Source organism: Denticeps clupeoides, chromosome 1, assembly GCF_900700375.1.
Source record: "Denticeps clupeoides chromosome 1, fDenClu1.1, whole genome shotgun sequence".
Taxonomy (NCBI): Eukaryota; Metazoa; Chordata; class Actinopteri; order Clupeiformes; family Denticipitidae; genus Denticeps; species Denticeps clupeoides.
The window spans coordinates 26015847-26036629 of NC_041707.1; the positions used below are offsets into that span (position 1 = coordinate 26015847).

At 40.6% G+C, this 20783-nt stretch overlaps 1 protein-coding gene across 10 annotated transcripts in view; it reads right to left on the reverse strand.

Moving 5' to 3' along the window:
• LOC114784599 (sodium/potassium/calcium exchanger 2-like) overlaps positions 1–13961 on the reverse strand; it is a 50749-nt gene extending 36788 nt beyond the window's left edge. For 6 of the 10 annotated variants that reach the window (XM_028970169.1, XM_028970152.1, XM_028970128.1 and 3 more), the window contains exons 1-2: positions 13655–13961; positions 11588–12619 (exon numbers count right to left, since the gene is read on the reverse strand). In XM_028970169.1, the coding sequence (XP_028826002.1) occupies positions 11588–12439 (852 nt within the window). In that variant the 5' untranslated portion in view covers positions 12440–12619; positions 13655–13961. Of the gene's footprint in view, positions 1–8435; positions 8457–11587; positions 12620–13654 lie in introns of all 10 variants that reach the window. The other 4 variants (XM_028970144.1, XM_028970119.1, XM_028970107.1 and 1 more) reach the window with 1 other exon arrangement.
• Positions 13962–20783: the final 6822 nt, after the last annotated feature.

Consider the following 20783-nt stretch of genomic DNA (forward strand, 5'->3'; position numbering starts at 1 on the left):
GCAGTGTGTGGGGATGGTGCTTTGCTCAGTGGCAACTCAGTGGCACCTTGGCGGATCGGGATTCGAACCGGCAACCTTCTGATTACAGCTAGAACACCACTGCCCCACTTTATATTTCTCCTAGCACTACCCATAAGATGTGAAAATGAATATATACTGGGATAATGCTTTCAATTCTGATCTAATTAATGTAAAATAACTAACAAAATCATAGTACATCTATCACTTTATCCCATCACACTCTGTCACTACGGCAGCACCCCTGGCTGGTGAATGTACACTTTGATGGCTGAATCTTATCTTCACACAATGACCTTGACATCAATCACATGACACAGACTGAGAGAGGGAGAATGAAGAGATAGGAGGGGGAGGGAATTTCACTATACAAGTGATTTTTTTTTCTCTGTCTCTATTCCTGCTCACTTAAGGGTCACCTTGGAGATGACACCGAGGTGAGGCTGCAGCTGCATCGGAAGTGGTGTAACACATCACCCATTCCTTGCTAGTGGATGAGACTGTTTTTGTATATAAATAATGTTATTAAATCCAGTGACAACACACATAGATATATACAATGCTATCTCCATCCTTTTCACTGTTTGATGTGGCACTGATCTAAGGTCGCAGGGTTATGCGTACTACAGGACATGCCTGGAGAACAAATTAGCTGATGAAGTCAAGAACACTATGTCCTTGCTGGCATGTTGTTACAGTGGGAACTACATTACCCAATTCCCCAGGCTTTTAAAATAGCCTCTATTGATTGGGCTTCCAGTTTCTCGTACTTCAGTTCACCTTGAGCAATTCCACCCCTCAGGTGACTCTACTGTTATTGCTGAGGAAGAAGCCACTACATTTTGCATGGGTGACCTTGATGGAGCTTTTTTAAAGGTATGGAAATACAACACCATAAGAACATGCTGAGCAACTTAATACACACTATGGCTTGGTTTCAGACATATAAAAAATAAATAGATAGATAGATAGATAGATTTTATTGATTTTTTATTATTTATTTATTATTATTTTTTATTGCATTTATTTATTTTATTTATTTGTACCCTCATTGTTTTCAGAAATTGTCTTTTTGCATTGTTATGGATGGGTACCAATTGGAGGAAATCTATGGGCAAAGCTAAATTTTGGTAGAATATATTAGGAGCCACTGCACGCCTCAGTCCTTGAGTTCAAAATAAACAGGGTGCTGAACAATGGGCAAATCATGGAAATGTCCTCCATTGACGACGGCTTAAGCTGAAGCCTAGGCTTTTCATGCACGCTTTTCACTTCTAGGCCACTTGAATGCACTTGCTCATTATGCATCAAAGGTTGAAGGTACCCTCAACCCCTCAATACTCTGTTCTGGCCTTCCCCCCAGATCCTCTGTAAGACCCACACAGAAATGGACAGCGCTTAGTAGTAGTAAATACTGAATCAATATATATCACATGCTGCACTGTGCTCTGCTAGGACACTTTAGAAAACGAGTTACACAGCAGGGAGAAGAAACGGACTTAGCTCATACTGATCCTTCACACATTTCTGAAGACTAAGAATGATTGATTTACATACTGCTCAAGGAACAGAAACATTCCAGAGTACTGTCATATGTTCAACCACCACAATAATATATGAATCAAATTAAATCTGTCTGCCTTATCATTTGTAATAGAGGAAGACAAAAATCATTAAAAATTACGTAATTAAATCCAGTGATTTAGGCCAAGAGAGAGATGTGATGTGAAAGTGATGTGATTGTCATTATGCACAGAAAGAATAGTGCACACAACAAAATGTGTGCTCTGCATTTAACCCATCACCCTTAGTGAGCAGCGGGCAGTTGTGAAAGGCGCCAGGGGAGCAGTATGTGGTGAAGGTACCTTGCTCAAAGGCACCTCAGTGCCACCTTGTTGGTTCGGAATTTGAATCTGCAACCCTTAGATCTGCTTGCTTGCCCACTAGTCCACAACTGTGTGGTAAAATTTTCCATATGCTCTGACACAGGCTATTAGATTTCTAGAAATAATCCATTAACTTCATTTATTCATAATTTCTAAAAACACAGACTTTGCAATTGGTCTTATTGTAGACTTTACATGTGCCAAAAAATGTCATAGTTTTCTTTACCAATGGGAAAATATGTGTAACAATTGTCTCCTAACAGCATCGATCAGCTCAGAGAACAGTCTCAAGATAACAATAAAATTTTATAGATAACAGTACTCTTTTGCATAGACAAATCTTATTATTTCATGTAACATGAGTGGAGTGAAAGTATTATTTTGGTAAAGTGAAGCCTAATAAAATTCATGCCTGGTTTTAGACCACACAGTCCTATCACAGAACAGTAGGTGGGAATCGAAATGTCAGCATCTGCTGTCTCACAAAATACACAGAGACTCAGAGTAGGCCACATACACTCTAGAATACAACAAGAAGCACAAAAATCATAAAATAACACAATCAGAATAAAACAAAGACTGAATGACCTACCGATTATCATGGAACTTAAGCCCACCTGGACAAAGAGGCCAAATATCTCCAAAATGTCAGGTTTGTTTTTCAGTTGTTACTTTCTCTGTCAACTGTTTTAACTGATGATGACCCATAATTTCACTCATAGCAAAACACCCACCTAACACTCCATCTGGGAGGACTGAGAGTCTCACTTTTTTGCATGTAATTGTTAGCGGACATAATAGCTTTAGAAATATGTGCCATGTTCTTTATCTCACATGCAAAAGTACGTGTTGAAAGAGGAGGTGTGCACCATTTGTGAATATCTACAGACCAGGGGAGAAAAAATATTTCGCTACAAACAGCACGACTGAAATTCAATGCAGCTGGCTTTTAGAATTTCTTCTGCACTTAAAATGAACATATAGAAATAGAAATGTCCTAACCAATATTACCAATTACCAGACTTCTGGCCAGAAATAAAAAGGACATGAGACTTCTGGAATATTTTATGCATTGGTCTGGCTGTCACCATTTAGAAGTGAGACAAGAATGAGTTTTCTTAATGCATTCAAAGAATGTCTAGGTTGGTGCGTTGCATGGACAATAGCTTTGGTTAACAGAAGGGAGTTAAGGAAGGACACTGGAAGACATTGCAAATTGCACGATAGCAGACCAACTTACTGACAGTAGAAGCAAGGTTTTGATTATGCATGACCTGTCACTCCAGTCTTCTGAAATTGTTAAAAGTTGACATAGGGACTTGTCATCCCATTCCTCATCTACTGCAGAATAAAAGAAATAGGGAAAATCAATCTCAGATCAGTGTAACTTTTCTGAACAGCAGGATGTGTAATGCAGACTGAGGGTGTGCACAGCCACCTCTGATACACAGTCTGATGCAATGAATAGAGGATGCAGGGTGAATGCTTCTATTTATAGCTCCATAATGCATCAAGGGTCACACCTTCCATTTCCACAGCCACACTGCACAGCTTAATTCATAGATGGGAAGGAAGTCGGATTTTGTGGCTAGACATGATATCCTACTTTACGTCTCAGTGGAAAAATACTCATTTTCATAAAGTAGAACATCAATCTTACTATGATTGTCTCTACAAGAGTGGTATTAATGACCCATTTTTATTCAGTTTTTTTAAACGTCTTTAACATGGCTAAAAACATTGGGACAGTTGCCTTTAGACAAAAACAATATTACTGCACCATCTTTTTGTTTGTTGACACAGTGGTTTATACACACAAAATGCATGACAATCTAATCCTCACATCAGAATGTTGTCAGAGGACCATAGAGGAAGCAAGGCTGGGAGATAACCAGATAAGAATGGGACTATTTTACATTCCCATTCCCCAGTTGATTGTGAGCATTCCAACATTCTTTCCAGTTATGTGTTTTAGCATGACACTACAGAAAGATATTCAGTTGTGATCATTCTATGCTGTCTAATACAGTTGGTTAAGAAAGCACATAACCTTAAAGAAAAAAAGCACCAAACAATAATGCCCAGTATGGAGCTTGGCTGGTAAATAATATGAGATGTCTCCTTGATGACTATCCAGTCTGCTGAAACAACAGCTTACCACAAAGACTTGCCGAGTGGGCTATCCTGATAAAGAATGCCTACCTTAAGGTCACACAAGGGTAGATTCCCTCTGTAAACCCATAGCACAGACATATTCCGGGATTTTAGGTATGGCTGAAATTTCTGTTCTAATCTTGGAGGCTTTTTTTTATATATCTGTTTTGGCTTTTTTGTGATGTAGTAATTTAAGGAAATATAATTTTATGGAATCTAAATGACCTCAATTTAATAACATCAATGTTGCATTTGCTATATATAAATCAAGCTTGCATTTACTTGCCGTTTTAAAATATTGAATAAACCAATACATCAATATTTTTTTGTACTGAAGTAAAAATCAAGTCCACAAGAGTTATGATAGCAACTCTGTTTCAATCTCAATGGCGACTTCATTTCAGTTATAGTGATTTACCAATAGCCTTGTTCCATCCCAGTTTCCAAGAATGCTAGAATGCACTGGAACAAATACTTCTTTAGGAAACATTCCCTACTAGCAACATTCAGCACATCAGTTAACTCTGTCTTTATACTAGATGCATATTTTTTTATGCATTTAAGCAGTTTCAACTAGAATAAAAAGGAAAGCACAGTATCTTCACAGCAGATTACACAAAGATTAAACAGCAGGTTGTATCTGTGGATAAAGCTTTAATTGTCGGCGACTTTAACATCCACTGTGATAAATTAGAAGACTCACTAAGAACATCATAGGACCTACTCATGAAGGTGGTCACACGCTTGACCTTGTACTGACCTTTGCTTTAAATATAGCAGACATAGTCACTCTTCCACAATCTGAGATAATCTCAGATCATTCCCTTATTGACAGAATTTCCTTATTCCCTTATTGCCTAGAATTAACACTGCTCTCCTCAAAAAAGGAAGATAGTCAGATGTAAAATTTAATACCTTGGTGTAAAGATCATACTAACTTAAGAAGACCTCATGGAAATCAGAATGTAAATGCCGTCGAAGTAAATTCCGAATAGCAAGGAAGGAGAGCCTCCTTAACTATAGGAAGGCTCTCAGCATGGTAGTAGCCCAGTGGGTAACACACTCGCCTATGAACCAGAAGACCCAGGTTCAAAATCCCACTTACTACCATTGTGTCCCTGAGCAAGACACTTAACCCTAAGTTGCTCCAGGGGGACTGTCCCTGTAACTACTGATTGTAAGTCGCTCTGGATAAGGGCGTCTGATAAATGCTGTAAATGTAAATGTCAGCACGGCTCTTTCCTCTTTAATAGACAAGAACAAAAATAATCCCAGATTCCCGTTTAATACTGTATCCAAACTAACAAGGAATAAGACAGGCATGGATACTATCACTCAATATCAACATAATAGCAACGATTTTATGAACTTCTGTAATACTAAAATGCTTATGAATAGAGATGAGATTAAAAGCATATTAGTACAGAAAATAATCTTCAAATAGCAGGCCACCGATTAGAATGCTTCAACCCTCATAAAGAGCCTGAATTAAGTAATCTCATTGCCAAACCAATGTACTTGCGTATTAGATATGCTTCCTACAAGTTTCCTTGAACAAGTTACACCCGGTGTTATAATTCCTATCCTTAAAATTATTAATTTGTCACTTAGCACCAGCAACATACCAAGTCTTATCAAGGTAGCAGTCATTAAACCCCTGATTAAAAATACTGATCTTGATTACAGTCAGCTTTCGAATTATAGACCTATATCCAACCTTCCTTTGGAAAATTTGAGAAAATGTTGTAGCCCAGCAACTGTGCACGTACCTAGACAGCAATAACATTCATGAAGTATATCAATTGGAATTGAGACCTCATCATAGCATATAATGTTGTTGGGATTAAGGGAATCGCCCTCATCCCATTTTACTGATCGGTATCAGTTTGTGGACATGAATGGTGATTCGTCTTCACATAGTAAGGTAGAGTTTGGTATTCCACAAGGTTCCGCCCTAGGTATTTTCCGCCCTTGCTATTTTCCTTATACATGTTACCTTTAGGTCACATCATTCGGATACATGGTATTAGGCACACAGTTGTATTTATCAGCAATGACAGATGAGAGGCAGAAGCTAAACAGAATAGAGAATTGTCTGAAGGACATTAGACAGTGGATGCTCACCAACTTTCTTTCTTTTAAACCCTGACAAGACAGAAGCTCTTGTCCTTCAAGCAGCCAGACAAAAGCTCTCATAACTCTGTATAGCCTTTCTATCTCACCAAATACAGGAGTAAAGGATCCATGTGTCCTCATTGATGCAGATCTCTCATTCACTTTGCATGTAGATAATATCATTGGAATAGCATTTGTTCAGAATAGAAATATTGCAAAGATAAGAAACATGATCTCAGTGCACAATGCAGAAAAGTTGGTCCACACCTTAATCACATCGAGGTTAGATTACTGCAAAGCAGTTCACAATGCCGCAGCCAAACTTTAGCTAGAATTAGAACATTTTAGAATTAGAAAAACACATCACCTCTGTCTTACAATCACTGTACTGGCACACATCAAATTTAGGATTGACTACAAAATCCAACTTTTGACCTATAAAGCTCTTAATGGTCTAAGTCAACTCTTAGTTATTTACAACCCCTGTATTCAAAGGTATCCAAAGTACAGAAAGTTACAGCTTGGTGTGCCGCAACAGAACAGCCCTAAACTTAAAACACATCTGTTAACTATGGACTTCTGTAAAAATCACAGACACAGTGTCAATTGTTAAGTCCCTTTATCACAAAGTCATCCTGTTAAGCACAGACAGTGTTAAATTCACCTTAGTTAGGCTGTCCTGGTTAGGATACCGGGCCACTGTTACACAAATATCCCACTATAGCCATATATTTCTGTACCAGTTTTACAATGCCATCATCTGCCGCTGCTTCTGTTTGTTCTCTCCATGGCACTTTATCAAGTGTACCTGCAGAGCCCAGTGAGGAGACCACCAGATGCTAGTCCCTAGCACTGAACTGCTAACGAGTCGACTTAGCATGAAACAAACCAGAGGGACACCACAGCCACCATCATTGTAATATCTACAGCTTCAGGGATCTTCAAATGGACCAATAGCATTACAATGGGCACGCAATGTACACCATGACACTGGACTAAACAACTACTCTGCATTGTTCAGTACCTCCAAACATAGACAGATGCTCTCTATACTGCACTTTGAACTTTTTCACCTCTACAACTGTAGTAGACAAATAATCACAAATCCTGCACTGAGACCAATTGCAGCCCCACTCTACCCCACTCAAAAGGCAAATGACATAGACTATTTTTCCCATAGTCCATAAGCAACTTCATGCCTTAATACCAGATTGTTGTCACAAGCCACAAGAAGTTGATAAGGGTTTGGAGTCGAGTTGGTTTGCAAAGATGACTGATACAGAAAAACACTTTTCTTATATGAGTTTACGAATCATTGCTGCCAGAAAATCAACTACGTTGCAAAAATAATGATTGTAATGGTGATGAATTAGTCCACTGTGGTCGTTAATGCAGTTGGTGACTTACTGGTGGATACTGTAACTATGTATAGCTTTGTTAATTACATTTAAAGCTTAAATTAGAACCTCAGCCATCCCCCCCTCATTTTAACACTTTAGAAAAAACATTTAGGGTTGTAGAATTTGCATGGCACTTGACATGACAGACTAAAAACATTTGGCTGATTTTCATCTACTAAACTGAAGTAGGGTTCCAACAAAGATGTCACTTTTGGCAACATAGTGCTGATGGGTCTAACCACAGTTAAGCTAGTTGTGAATAAATAATCATAACACAAGAAAATGTACAGTGTCATCTCCATCCAAAAAATGTTGGCACGGTACTAAGTAAAATGTATCAAAGAACACAATAGTGAAAGTAAAAGTGAAGTGATTGTCATTGTGATACACAGCACAGTACAGACAACGAAATGTGTCCTCTGCCTTTAACCCATTACCCTTGGTGAGCAGTGGGCAGCAGGCGAAAGACGCTCGGGGAGCAGTGTGTTGGGACGGTGCTGTGCTGTGTACTATTCTCAGTGGCACCTTAGTGATACCTTGGCGGATCAGCATTCAAACTGGCAACCGTCTGATAACAGGGCCACTTCTTTAACTGCTAGCCAACCACTGCCCATTAATATACACATAGTTGTGTATATGTATGTACAGTGCATTGGTATGTGACATATTAAATATTATGTAACATACTACAAATTATAGCCATTCCAAACCATGCCTTTAAATTCAATTGAAGAAAGAAAACTCTGCCTCACTGTCCATAGCCCTTAAACTGGATATAAAAAGTGAACACACAGATGTTAACATGGAAGACTTTTGTGAATAAAAATGAGGCCACAATAAACAAATTCAAAACATTTCCCACCTTTATTGTGGCCGACATCCTCTGCAAATTCAAATGAAAAACAAACACATCTGTTGACAAAAAAACATAAAAAGCTTTGGCATAAGTGTGCACACCCATATGCTAAGGTCCTGTCCACACGAAAACGCATACATTTTTGGTTTCCAAAAATCTGAAATGTTGTCATCCACACGGAGATTAGAAATTTGCACCGTAAAGAAGATTTCTTGTAGTTGCTTTATGAGGTTCTGCAGCTTCTGCAGAACAACCACAAACATGTTATCTGTCATTGTTGTATGTATGACTGGTTTTGGGTTATAGGTCAGCGTTTGCACAAATCATCCACTGAGATACACCGAAAAGAGAAATTCACTCTGGACCAGTTTCAGAAAAAAAAATGTTTGGGGTCCCCGTATGGACACAGGGCCAGACCAGACAGAATTTTTTGAGAAAAACAGTCTCATGTGGACAGGGCCTAAAACTTTGTTGAACCACTGTCCACTGGTGTAATTACTACCTTCAGTCTTCTTGGGTACACACCTGCCATAGATTTAAAGACACTCTGACACTTAATACTTAACACACAGACACACTTAATTCCAAATTAAGCTCAGCTGTCCTAGTAGGATTTACTCACTTTCCTGCAAAAGCAACAGCCAGTCATTGTTGAAAGGGAAAAGATTCCACAGGATTTAATGAAACAAAAGCGAACACAGTGTAAACAGTCATCAAAAAATTAGGTGAAATAAATGAAACCTCATAGCCAGGGAGGCTGACAAGAGACCTACAGCAAGACCTATAGAAGCTTTCTGGCTTGACCTATAGAAGCTTACTGATGAAGAACTTCCTCTTTAAAGAATATTTAGATTAAATTGTAACTTTCTTATTGTCGAACTTGTGTACAGAATGTACAACAGAGTGAATAAAAATATTGTATTCATAGTTGGGTTCCTAGTGACCCGGAATTGATCTCTTCATCAATGGTAACTTGAAAGCACGTTGTAAGTCTGCCAAATGCCGTAAATGTAAATGATTCTTTACTACATGTCTCTACATGAATTACAACAATCTCCTGTATTCTCTATATGTGTTGTAGGGTTGCAAGATGAAAGCCTTTCATTACAAAGAAAAATTGGTCATGGATGGTGGTGGCAGTATTTGGGGCTACTTTTCTTAAATTGAAAGTGATTGTCATTGTGAAACACAATCTTTTTTTGTGAAACTCCTCTGCTTTTAACCAATCACCCTTAGTGAGTAGTGGGGAGCATTGTGTGGGGATGGTGCTTTGCTCAGTGTCACTTCAGTGGCACCTTGGCGAATCAGGATTCAAACCAGCAACTGCCACCACTGTCCCTTCAGCTGTAACTGGTGCTTTATTCAAGATGGAGGGAATTGGAGAGGAAAACAGCTCCAAATACCACTTTTGGTCAAATAGTCATATATCTGGTAGCAAACTGAAGATGAAGAGGAATTTCACCTTGCAACTGTCCAAATAAACATCCAAATAAACAAAATAATGACTTCACAGGAAGAAAATGTAAGTTTTGGAATGGCCTAATAAGAGACCAGACCAAAATCCAATTTGTGGGGTTACCTAAAGAGGGCTGCATACAAGAAATACTCTTGCATTCTGACAGGTTTGGAACACTTTTGAGAGGACAAGTGGGAAACTATTGCCAAGTCAAGATGTTTAAACTCCTACTCAATAAGACTGAATGCTGTAATTAAATCAAAAGGATCTTAATTTTTTTTTTGTCAACATTTAAATGACATATTAACAAGAGTATGTACACTGTATATATAGAGAACATTTTGGGTTAGGGTTCATGTTACTTTTCTAACATTTTCTTTGTTTTGTGGCAACAACGGCTACTAGTCAGATTTTCGCCCTTTTAAATCCAAATGTCTATGTGGCCCAAGTGGACTGGGCTTTACATTGCACTGATGCAGTGAACAGTGCAATAAAGGTTAGAATGAGAACATGCTTGCAAGAGGTCATGCTATTTTGGTAACAGAACTACTAAAATTTAAATATACTAATAGCATGTTGGCCTTGATTACATTATCCAAATACATTAGGACTTTTAAAGGTAGACCTTTAAACATTGTGACAATTCGCATTCAGATACACCAATAGAATTTAAAGTGAGAAATCCTAGTTGTATAGGTGGAATTACCTCACACATTTGTGCCTTTTGACTAAATATTCTTCATTCTTTAATATCCTTGTAATGTAACCCTGTGTCACAAAGTAACCTAAATCCATTTGGATAGTAGATAGTTATTGATGTGATATATATGATTTGATAACACAGAAATATATATCAGCAACAGGACAACATACAAGATCATGCTTGTAAGCACAAGTAGCTTAAAACGTATATGGAAACATTATATGTTATCTTAATGCTATGATGAGTCACATTCAAATAAAACATACTTAATGTGTTACTGTCCATTTATTCTGCTTTCATTGATCCTGTATAGCTCATAAAAATCTATGGAAGGTGTCATTGAAGGATCATTGAGGTGCTTAGCATCCGATTTGAAGGTTAAAGTAGTAAAAGAGAAAGGTTTACAAAAATAATTCTAATTTGTCACGAGATGACACACATGTCCTGCCATACTAACTGAATGCAGTTTAACAAAAATACACTGGTATAGAACTGGTTATCCCTGTAAGAAGTACACAAGCTAAAGTAATGGAACAATGCCTTTAGACACAATGGATGAACAGATGCAGCAGCTGTTAAAACCAATGGCAGACATATACCTCTTTCATGAAAATCGTTTTTTAATTCCATGAGTTTGTCATAGATATTTATAGTTATACATATTTTAAATACTATTATGGATATCTGATAACCTGTTTTGGAGTCCTTTCACACAGTGGTGAAAAAAAAATGGCTGGTGTCAAAATCCAAATGAATTCTACCCTGGATTACAAGACTGCCTGCTTTGATTCCACTAAAGCTACTAAATGATAAGTCACTGCTTAATTCATAATCCAATTAACTTTATCTGTATTACTGAAAAAGTCACAGTGTGAAAAAGTCATACACCTGAGCGATGTCTACCTGTTGCAACATTTCAGTCCTACTTCTAAATAAAAGGTTCTGGACTGTACTTTTTAATGAACATGCTTATTTAGGAAAAGTGTTTGAAAGGATTACCTTGGGCTGGGCCTCCACCTCCACCACTTGGTTCCGATTCAAACATCCTTTCACCATAGTCTCGACCCTTGCATTGTACTTCATAAAAATTACATAGGCAGCATAAGCCAGCAGCAGAGATATACTCTCCCAATACTTGATTGCATTATCCAAGAAGAAAATGATGAGCATGATCAGGTCCAGGATGTAGAAGGAAACATCTCGGAAAAGCGGCCACCAAGTCAAATTGAGAATCTCCTTGGAGAAGACTGCGCACATGCCAATGACAAAAAGAATGTTGAATACAGCTGACCCTACAATTGTTCCTATGCCCACGTTGCTGTGTGAGATGAACACACCGATGACCGACGTAAAAAGCTCAGGAGCTGAGCCACCAGCTGCCATGAATGTGGCTCCAGCTACATCGTCCGATATGGACAATTTCTCAGTGATTACTGTCAGTGCAGGCACAAAAAACTCGTCGCACACAATGGCCAGGGCAATGAACATGTAGAGCATGCCAAACATGTGTAGCACCACTGCACCACGTTTCCGCTCCTCCAGAGTGAATAAATCTGTTGGGTATTCTCCCTGGCTCCCATTGCTGTGGGTTGTTGATGCGTTTAAGTCAGGTTGCCGCTGGGTGGAAAGAAGAGTCCGGTGAGGGACAGGTCCATATAATATGGCCTCTGAGTGCTCTGAGGAGCTCAAACTCCAGCTGAAGGCACTAAAGGCAAAGGGAATTGAACTTATTGCTGCAAGGCTGAGGACAAAGCCAGCGATCCGTACAGGCCTTAGTTTCCTGCGTATGTGGCAAAGGTGCTGCCTCTTACGCCCTAAGAAAGACTCCTGTAGTGTTATATCCAGCCCCATTGCTTTTGTGTATGTGTGAGTATCTGTGTGTGTGTGTGTGTGTTTGCTATTGGTATATGTAAAAAGCAGGGCTGTTTTTATCGGATCCTATACATGGTAGTAATGGCCATGGTTTTACACAAAGTCAAATTCCAAAAATGTTCCTGGGTCAATTTCACCAACACGTTTCTTCATACTACCCTGGAAACAGAGAAAAAAAAAACATTAAACTAGTGTTAAAACACATTTTGTAAGACACACAAATGACCAAAGTTTCTCATAATTGATATTGGCAAAAAGTCACTCATTTCAATGATATCACAGAGATGTTTTAGCGATCTAAAAATCTTGCTCACTGCACAAGCATCAGAGATGATCAAGGTCACTGGATGACGATGCAATGTCACCAGCCTACTCACTCACTCTATCATCAATCTCTTGGTCATTTCTATTCAAGAAATAGTTTTCAATAGAATGTGCTAATTTATCTAATGGCTATAATATTGTACATAGATTGAAGAATGCTCCCGAGTCTGTGACTGGTCCAAACAGCATGCATTATTAAGGAGGCTTTCATAACTGCATTCCTGAAAAGTAATCAATTAAAAAAAAAATGCTGAGTAATTAATGATATAAGAAATGCAAAGCACTTTAAAGACAAGGACACTTGTCAGGCACTTTAAAGACAAGGTCATTAATGCAGTGCTGTTGGAGCAGCAACATGAAATAAAACGATTTGCAAATAATCCACTTTATGGGTTCAGGGTGATGATACTGTAAATCTTGTACATCTTAATCCATCAAAAGTTCCCTGACACCACCAGTCTTTAATGAGATCATCAGCACATGGGCTCTCAGCTTCTCTCATGTGTCCCAGATTCGCATTATAATGTAACTTTTTGTTCTTTTTGGTGCTGGAGAGAATATCAATAGTAATAATAATAATAATAATAATAATAATAATAATAATAGTAATAACGCTATTTTTTTATTCATACAAAATAAACATACAAATGTATTTACAACACATCAACATAAATATAAAGTCAGTTATTCAAATCTGATACAGACACCTTTAAGTAAATCCATGACTGCATGCTGGATACAGCGGATGTTCCACAGCGTCATGAATAAAATCCAGAGCGCTGATGCAAAATGCGTTTTCCTCAATACATGTATGAGATTCCCATCTGCAGAACACCGGACTATCGTCGCTCTTTCATCAAATGTTCTCACCTTCTACGGAGTCTGGCGGAGCGCGATGGCGAGGCGGCAGCGGGCGGCGAGGTGAACGGGATCCGTCCTCCTTGTCCACACACGCAGACCGACGGGCAGCGACACGCACCTCACACACCACCCGCGGCGCCGTGCGCTCTGTGCCGCATCCCGCTAATCTGAGAGCGGTCGAGCCAACACTCCCCTCCTCACCACCCGCCCGGCGACCACGTGAGGCGGGGGGTGGGGTGACTGGGCTAGAGAGGGGGGAAATTAGGGGCGATATTTAAAAAGGTGCCGTCCAGACGTCTGAGACGACACGCGTTCGTGCTCCTGTACAGCATCGCCAACATAGACCTGGAGGCAACAGTTGCCGTGGTTACAGGCTCGACAGCAGCTGCTTATCCATTTTTATAACAGCTGATGTGAGGATTAAGAATAGCCCCTCGAATTCTGTAGGAAATATTTCCTTAACTGGTCGCCCAAAAGACATGTCATCGATAAGAACAAGGATGTACAGGGCTTGGCATTTTATTTACATTAGTTATGCTTTGTCATAAGGGTGTGACACTTCATTAAACATCAAGCATTTGTATCAGCAGTACCAAGATAAAACAGGACTGTTATGAGAAAATGATCTGAAATTTTTATCTTTTCATGACTAGGGATGGCTAAAAATATTATGCTTGTGTCAAGCATTTTCTATTGTTTTCAGCATCTGTGCGAATCCATCCAAAAATTTAAAATGCAAAGCACCTGCAGCCTGCAAGGTCTTTTTTTTTTGTCTGCCTGTCTGTATAATGAAATACGACTGCATCCCTGTTCCACAGTGTGACAAAGCCTTATCTAGAGTGACTTACAATCAGTAGTTAGAGGGAGACCTGGAGCAACCCCTGGGTTTTGAACCTGTGACTTTGTGGTCTACTGGTTCGTAGGTGAGTGTCTAACCCACTAGGCTACTACTAACCCTTTACTGTTGCTCTGACAGATGATAAATCACAACTCATTGAACTCCTTGTTAGGCCTGTTCCCCCGACCATTTATTTAAAACTATATAAACACATTGGCTCAACTATACATCGTCCTGTCTATTACAGACTAGCAAAGTCTCGGCAGTTGGTGTGGTGTGGCACGACTGGCCCTGGGTGAAATGACACTTAGTGAACAAGTTGCCAAATTGGGTTAATTGCCATTCTAATGCCATCTCAATTTTTCCCTCAACAATAGGCCCAATTCATTTAGCTACTGTCAGGGATCTGGGTCCATCTCTGGCATAAAAGTGATGACCAGTCACGAGATTGTTTTGATTAGGCAGAACTCCGTCAGGAAACAAAACACGGGAACTCACCACCCTCCTATTCTATGCCTGGCCCCAGGGACAGCTGCTAAATCCGGGCTTTTGTGTCACACATATCTCTGGATTTGTCAGCAAGGGGGTGGGGTGTGGGTGAGCTGGAGGTGGGAGTTTGTTCAATAAATCCATTGCACTACTGACCATACTGACATCATTGGTCTTTCAGTAAATGAATCCATCAAAGCATTTTTAATCCAGAAACTATTATTAATTTAGCTTTAGATTTTGTATTTTAAATAGAAGATGGCAGGTGTGCACCACTGGTCCTAACACAAAGAATAAATCAAAAATGTAATGCCGACAAAAATATTCAGAAGAGCAACCCCTTGAGTAACTGGATTAACAAAGGGCTTATCCCTACCAAGGTCTCTCGCTGAAAAATGCATGGTCTAATTAGTGAAAGTGAACTGATTGTCATTGTGAAACACTGCAGCACAGCACACGGTGCACATAATGAAATGTGTCCTCTGCTTTTAACCCATCACCTTGGTGAACAGTGGGCAGCCATGACAGGCGCCTGGGGAGCAGTGTGTGGGGATGGACTTTTGCTCAGTGGCACCTCATTGGCACCTTGGGATTCGAACCGGCAACCTCCTTGTGGTTATGGGGCTGCTTCCTTAACAGCTAGGCCACCACTGCCCTAATTAGGGCACTGCTCAAAAGTGAAAATGTTCTGAAAAATTCAGGCACCTACCATTTAAACTATTTAGACATAGTCATGACTTTTCTTGATCTTGCACTGACATTTTTGCCTTTGTTGAATTTGTAGAATTCTGACCATATGGGCTGAAGGTTCATGGTGATTTAAGTGTGAGACATTTGAAAAGGCATCCCTTACACTTTATGATGATCTAATTCAGCCATTCCCAAAACAAAATGCATGGGTCATTGTCATGTAATCATGTTGTTCTCTACCATTCTATTAGCCTATTTTGAGGTTAGAGTGACGTTAAAGTCCACATTTATGCCAGGATATTGAGATGGTAGTTTTTGGCTTGCATCCAGTTATTTAGTGAAACTACATGCTAAAGTCAAGGGTGATTACTATCATTACATAAAGAGGCCTTGGCATCAAGTCAAAAACAATTTGGCAATTTCAGATTAATATTAATATATTAATAGCTCTGGAAAAAATAAGAAACACTTTTAAAACAACACCTGCCTTTTTCTATGACAGCTGTTCCAAATAAATTTTTCATTGAGTAATAAATTGTTGATTATGATCTGATGTGGACCTCCAATTACAACCTATTAAAGTTGTTTTTCTCTATTCTAGATGAAAGCGTTATCATTATTAGTATTATAATATCATAGTAGGTATAAATTGGTTAAGTTAGTTGTTTTGCTTATTGTAACATAATTGCACTTTTCGGTTTTTTTTCATTTACTTAAAAATGTCTAATAACGCCATGACATATTTTGTGTCAGGGCATGTAAGCAAAGAAGTCTATAAGGTCACTGAATCCCTGTTATGTGTTATAACACAAATCAATGTGTTATGTCTACTCTCGTGAGATTCCATTGGTTTTACTTTCACTTTCAAACAGAAACATGTAACTTATTAATGCATATTAATTAATGACTGGCAATTTTCCCTCTTTTCCTTGCCTTGTGTTACAAAAGACTGGCATGTGGCATGTAAAAGCTGATTAATCACAGTTCTTATCTGTGTCCTATGCACAGTAGAAAATGCAAAGTATACTATTTAAAAAAATTGTCTTCACTGAATAAAAATAGAAAAATTCAATGTAAAAAATTATTGGCTGTGATACCATGTGGGAAGAGTATAATCTTCCTTTGGGATTTGATTGATTTAATCCATGAGAATGTCCCCTTTTACCTCTGCCTAGTACAGTACTATAGAGAAACAGACCCAATGATGCAACATGGCCAGATTGGGATATATGGTTTGGTATGGTTTGAAAAAAAGAAAAAACATATTTGGTAATGAACAGATGGATATAATTTGATAGATGAATGAAAGTAAATCTTACACAAAATGTCTGTTCCAATAAATTAGAAGTCAAAGTAAGGCCATAGTCTTACTGTAATCACAAAGGGATTTATTAAACAGAAGCAGCAGGTCTAAATCTCAGCAGATTAAGTGTGGGACCTAGAAGAGGTGCAGAGCAGGGGATAATAAAAAGATATAGATAGAGAAAGATTTGTGGGGTTCTTATACAAACAAGGGCACATAAGGTGGTCCAATTGCTGGCAACAACAAACATCCATCATTGTAGAGACTGTGCATTAAATTGACACAATCACAACAAAGTGTTTGTGGGGATTCCAGGGATATGTCTGTGTTCAGTTCAGTTGGGTAATGTGCGGTTTGTGCTACAGTGTGTTAAAAAAGTGAACGGGTTCTACACATGATGTTATGTTGCGTTTGCCTCTGTTGTCCACGAATTTCAACCCACGGCAGGAGATGTATGTCTTTCAATAAACTCTTCTGGTTGAACAGGCAAAATCATTACTCATCCCCCAGATGTCCGACACCACAATATTTAGGAGATACACAAACAGCAATGTGAACATAAATTGCTTTTTATTCCAAATTAATAAATAGCACTTGGACTGCCTGGACAACCATGGACTGGTATTTTTTTTTTTAAATAAATGAATGTCTGTTGTCTATGATGCATTGTAATGTTTTTGAACATTTAGCTTAATGTTTTTCAGTGGGCTGTCACCGCGCCCTGGTTGAGTCCCAGTGTTACAGAATTGCTCCCTGAGTCGAACTAAGCAATTATTTAAGTGAGAGACTGAGTCATCTCAGATGGCTTGGTTGACCTCTAGAGGTGGAATTTTATATTACAGTGTACCACATGCCAGTCTTTTGTAACACAAGGCAAGGAAAAGAGGGAAAAATTGCCAGATGGGATGTTCTAATAATTGTTGTGTTCTAATAATTGTTGTAGATCATTTTTTTTTTTACAGAAAAGAGCATTCTTTCATTGGGGCTTCTTTTAACAGTCTTCTTGATTTCATATTACAATTTTAGTTTTCAGGGAGGATTTTAGTTTTTAGAGGTTGATCTTATGGAATTTACCAAGCTTTGAGATGTTGCTGGTGATTGACAATTATTATTATTTTTTTTTTTTGGTAATGGGAGAAACCAGGCATACTAGCCTGAATTCCATAACCTATGCAAATTGTATTTTTGAGTAGCGTACTCAGAATAAAAAGTAAAAAATAAAAGTAATGTTAATTTATCATTATAATAACTCAAGTGGAAGTACTAGTAAATTATAACTAAGTATAACTGATTCTTGTTTTTTTTATTTGTATTAAATTCCAAAACACACTTTTTGAAAAGCACACTATTATTACTAATTATTCATAATCGTAGGCAAATTAATGTTGCTGCAGATATGTAAAATACTATATGAAATCTATATATACAGATTACAAAAACCTTCTCCAGAGTGCTTAGAACCTCAGACTGGGCTGAAGGTTTACATTTCAACAAGACAATGACTCAAAGCAGACATAAAATACCAAAAGGACTGTTGACTGTTCTTGAATGGCCCAGCCAGAACCCTGACTTAAACCGGAGTGAAGACATTGGCGTCGACAGCAGCGAGGAAGTGACGTGTGCAGCGAGGCGCAGAGGATGCGTCCCCCACGATCTTCGCCATGTCGAGCCAGGAACTCTGCGCTCTGCTGGCAAGGCTCCCCGTGGACTGGGATGACACGGACGATGACGACGATGACGAAAACACTGGAGACTCAAGTTGGGCTCCGCCCATCGTGCTAGTCCGCACTAGTCGCAAGGTCCGTGGGGACCCACGTCATTTCCAGGGGGGTGAGAAGCGACAACGGCGGCATCCCTCCAGCGAGGAGGTGGGCAGGCTCCAGCTCGAATGGCCAGAGTACTGCCCATGGGAGTTGATCGCACCCTGGGTCCAGAATTCCCGCAGGGTGGATGACCCTCGGAGTCACCGGTGGGAGGACACGGATGACGTAAGCGACAATGACGTGGATTTTCGTTGGACGGTCGGGGCCGGGATGGCTCCACCCAGCACGCGCGTCCGAGATTGTCACGACAACGGATGTCGTGACAATCTCGGACGCGCGTGTGGCGAAGACCCACGTGCCTTCCGAGAGTACGAGGTTGACACGGACTACGACGAGGATGACGCCGATTGGGCGTTCGGTGCCGGGATGGCTCCGCCCATCGTGCCCATCCAGGATCATCGCGAGGTGGTAGCCAGATGAGAGACTGCAGGTGGAACTGATGAGGTGGCAGAAGGCCTTCCACACAGCTGTGACAAATTGCGGTCTCCGATCGGAGACAATGTCCTGGGGGAACCCCCCACCTCGCCTGACAGGGATTGAGTTGTTTGGAGGCTTTGATGGTGATGAGGTTTTGATGGTTGGTCCAGACCAGAAAGGGGGTGTCACAGCTTTGCAGCCAGTCTTGCCACTCCTCGAGCACCCACTTGACTCATGGTCCTCCACCCGTAACGCTGCTGCGTCGTAGCGAACTTCCGTGAGAAGAAGCAACACGAGTGCAGTTTCTGGTCTGGGCCGGGTTGAGAGAGGACAGTGCCAGCACCCATCTCTGACGTGTCCACTTCCACATGTTGGATGTGGGTTTCCAAGGTGGGTGAGTAGATGAGGACGTTGTCCAGGTAAGCATACACCCACCGTCCCAGCATGTCATGGAGAGAGTCATTGATGAACTGCTGAAAGACGGCGGGTGCATTGCACAGTCCAAAGGGGATGACTAGATTCGAAGTGACCGGTGGGGGTGATGAATGCAGTCTTCCACTCGTCGCCCTCTTGGATGTGGTGCGAATGGTGCCATTCTGGAGCGCCTCTGCCACAAACCGCTCCATGGCCAATTGCTCTGATTTCGAGAGGGAGTAGAGATGTCCTCTAGGTGTTGTGGTTCAATGAGAGGGGTTCCATAGGGATGTGATGTGATCTAACGAAATAGTGGTCTATGAAGTTCCCGGCCGCCCCGGAGTCCACAAAGGCGATGATGGAGACGGCGTGCTGGTTCCACTCCAGGACGGCTGAGAAGGTGAGTCGGGATGTTGGTGTTGACGAAGGAAGAAGGAAGTGGCCCAGCTGATCACGGACGGATGGGGCAGACTGCGTGGTGGTGCGAAGCGGAAGCGCAGTATGCACACAAACCCTCCCATAATCACCTCTGTCTCTCCTGATCGGTGAGGGCTGCCCGCCTAAGCTGGTTCCCCCCGATTGTCTGTAGGAATGACAGCGGGTAGAGGTGGTGATGGAGGAGGTCGGGGAGTCCGGTGCACGACCAGAGTTGTAGCTGCAGTTTTTGGGTGAGCCAGCAGGTGGCAATCGATTTGTAAAGCCAGTTGGATCAGGGTCTCAAACGTTTCTGGCATCTCTCAGCTGAACATCTTACTGCGAATTCACGGGGCCAGCCATTCATAATAAATCATCCAAAGGGCATGGACGTCCAGCGGAGTCTTGGCAGCCAGGGTCCGGAATCATGCGGTGAATTGACTGACAGAAGAGGAACCCTGGCGCAGATGATAAAACTGCGATGCGAAATCCTCCCTGCTGTCCGGATGGCAGAACATATTTTTTTATTCTGCCACGAAGGCTGGATATGTCAGCAACGCGGAAGTTCAACCGTGCCGCCACCCATTCCACAGCGGCGGGGCCAGTCAACAGCAAGAGAAGGAGTGCGATCTGCGATCAGGAAGTGGGGTAGCGGCGAGGTTGCAATTTGAAAATAAAAGACAAGGTGGTTAGAAGCGCCTCGCCGCTCCCCTCGGTACCGCTCCAGCGCTCCGGGAGTGCCAGACTGGG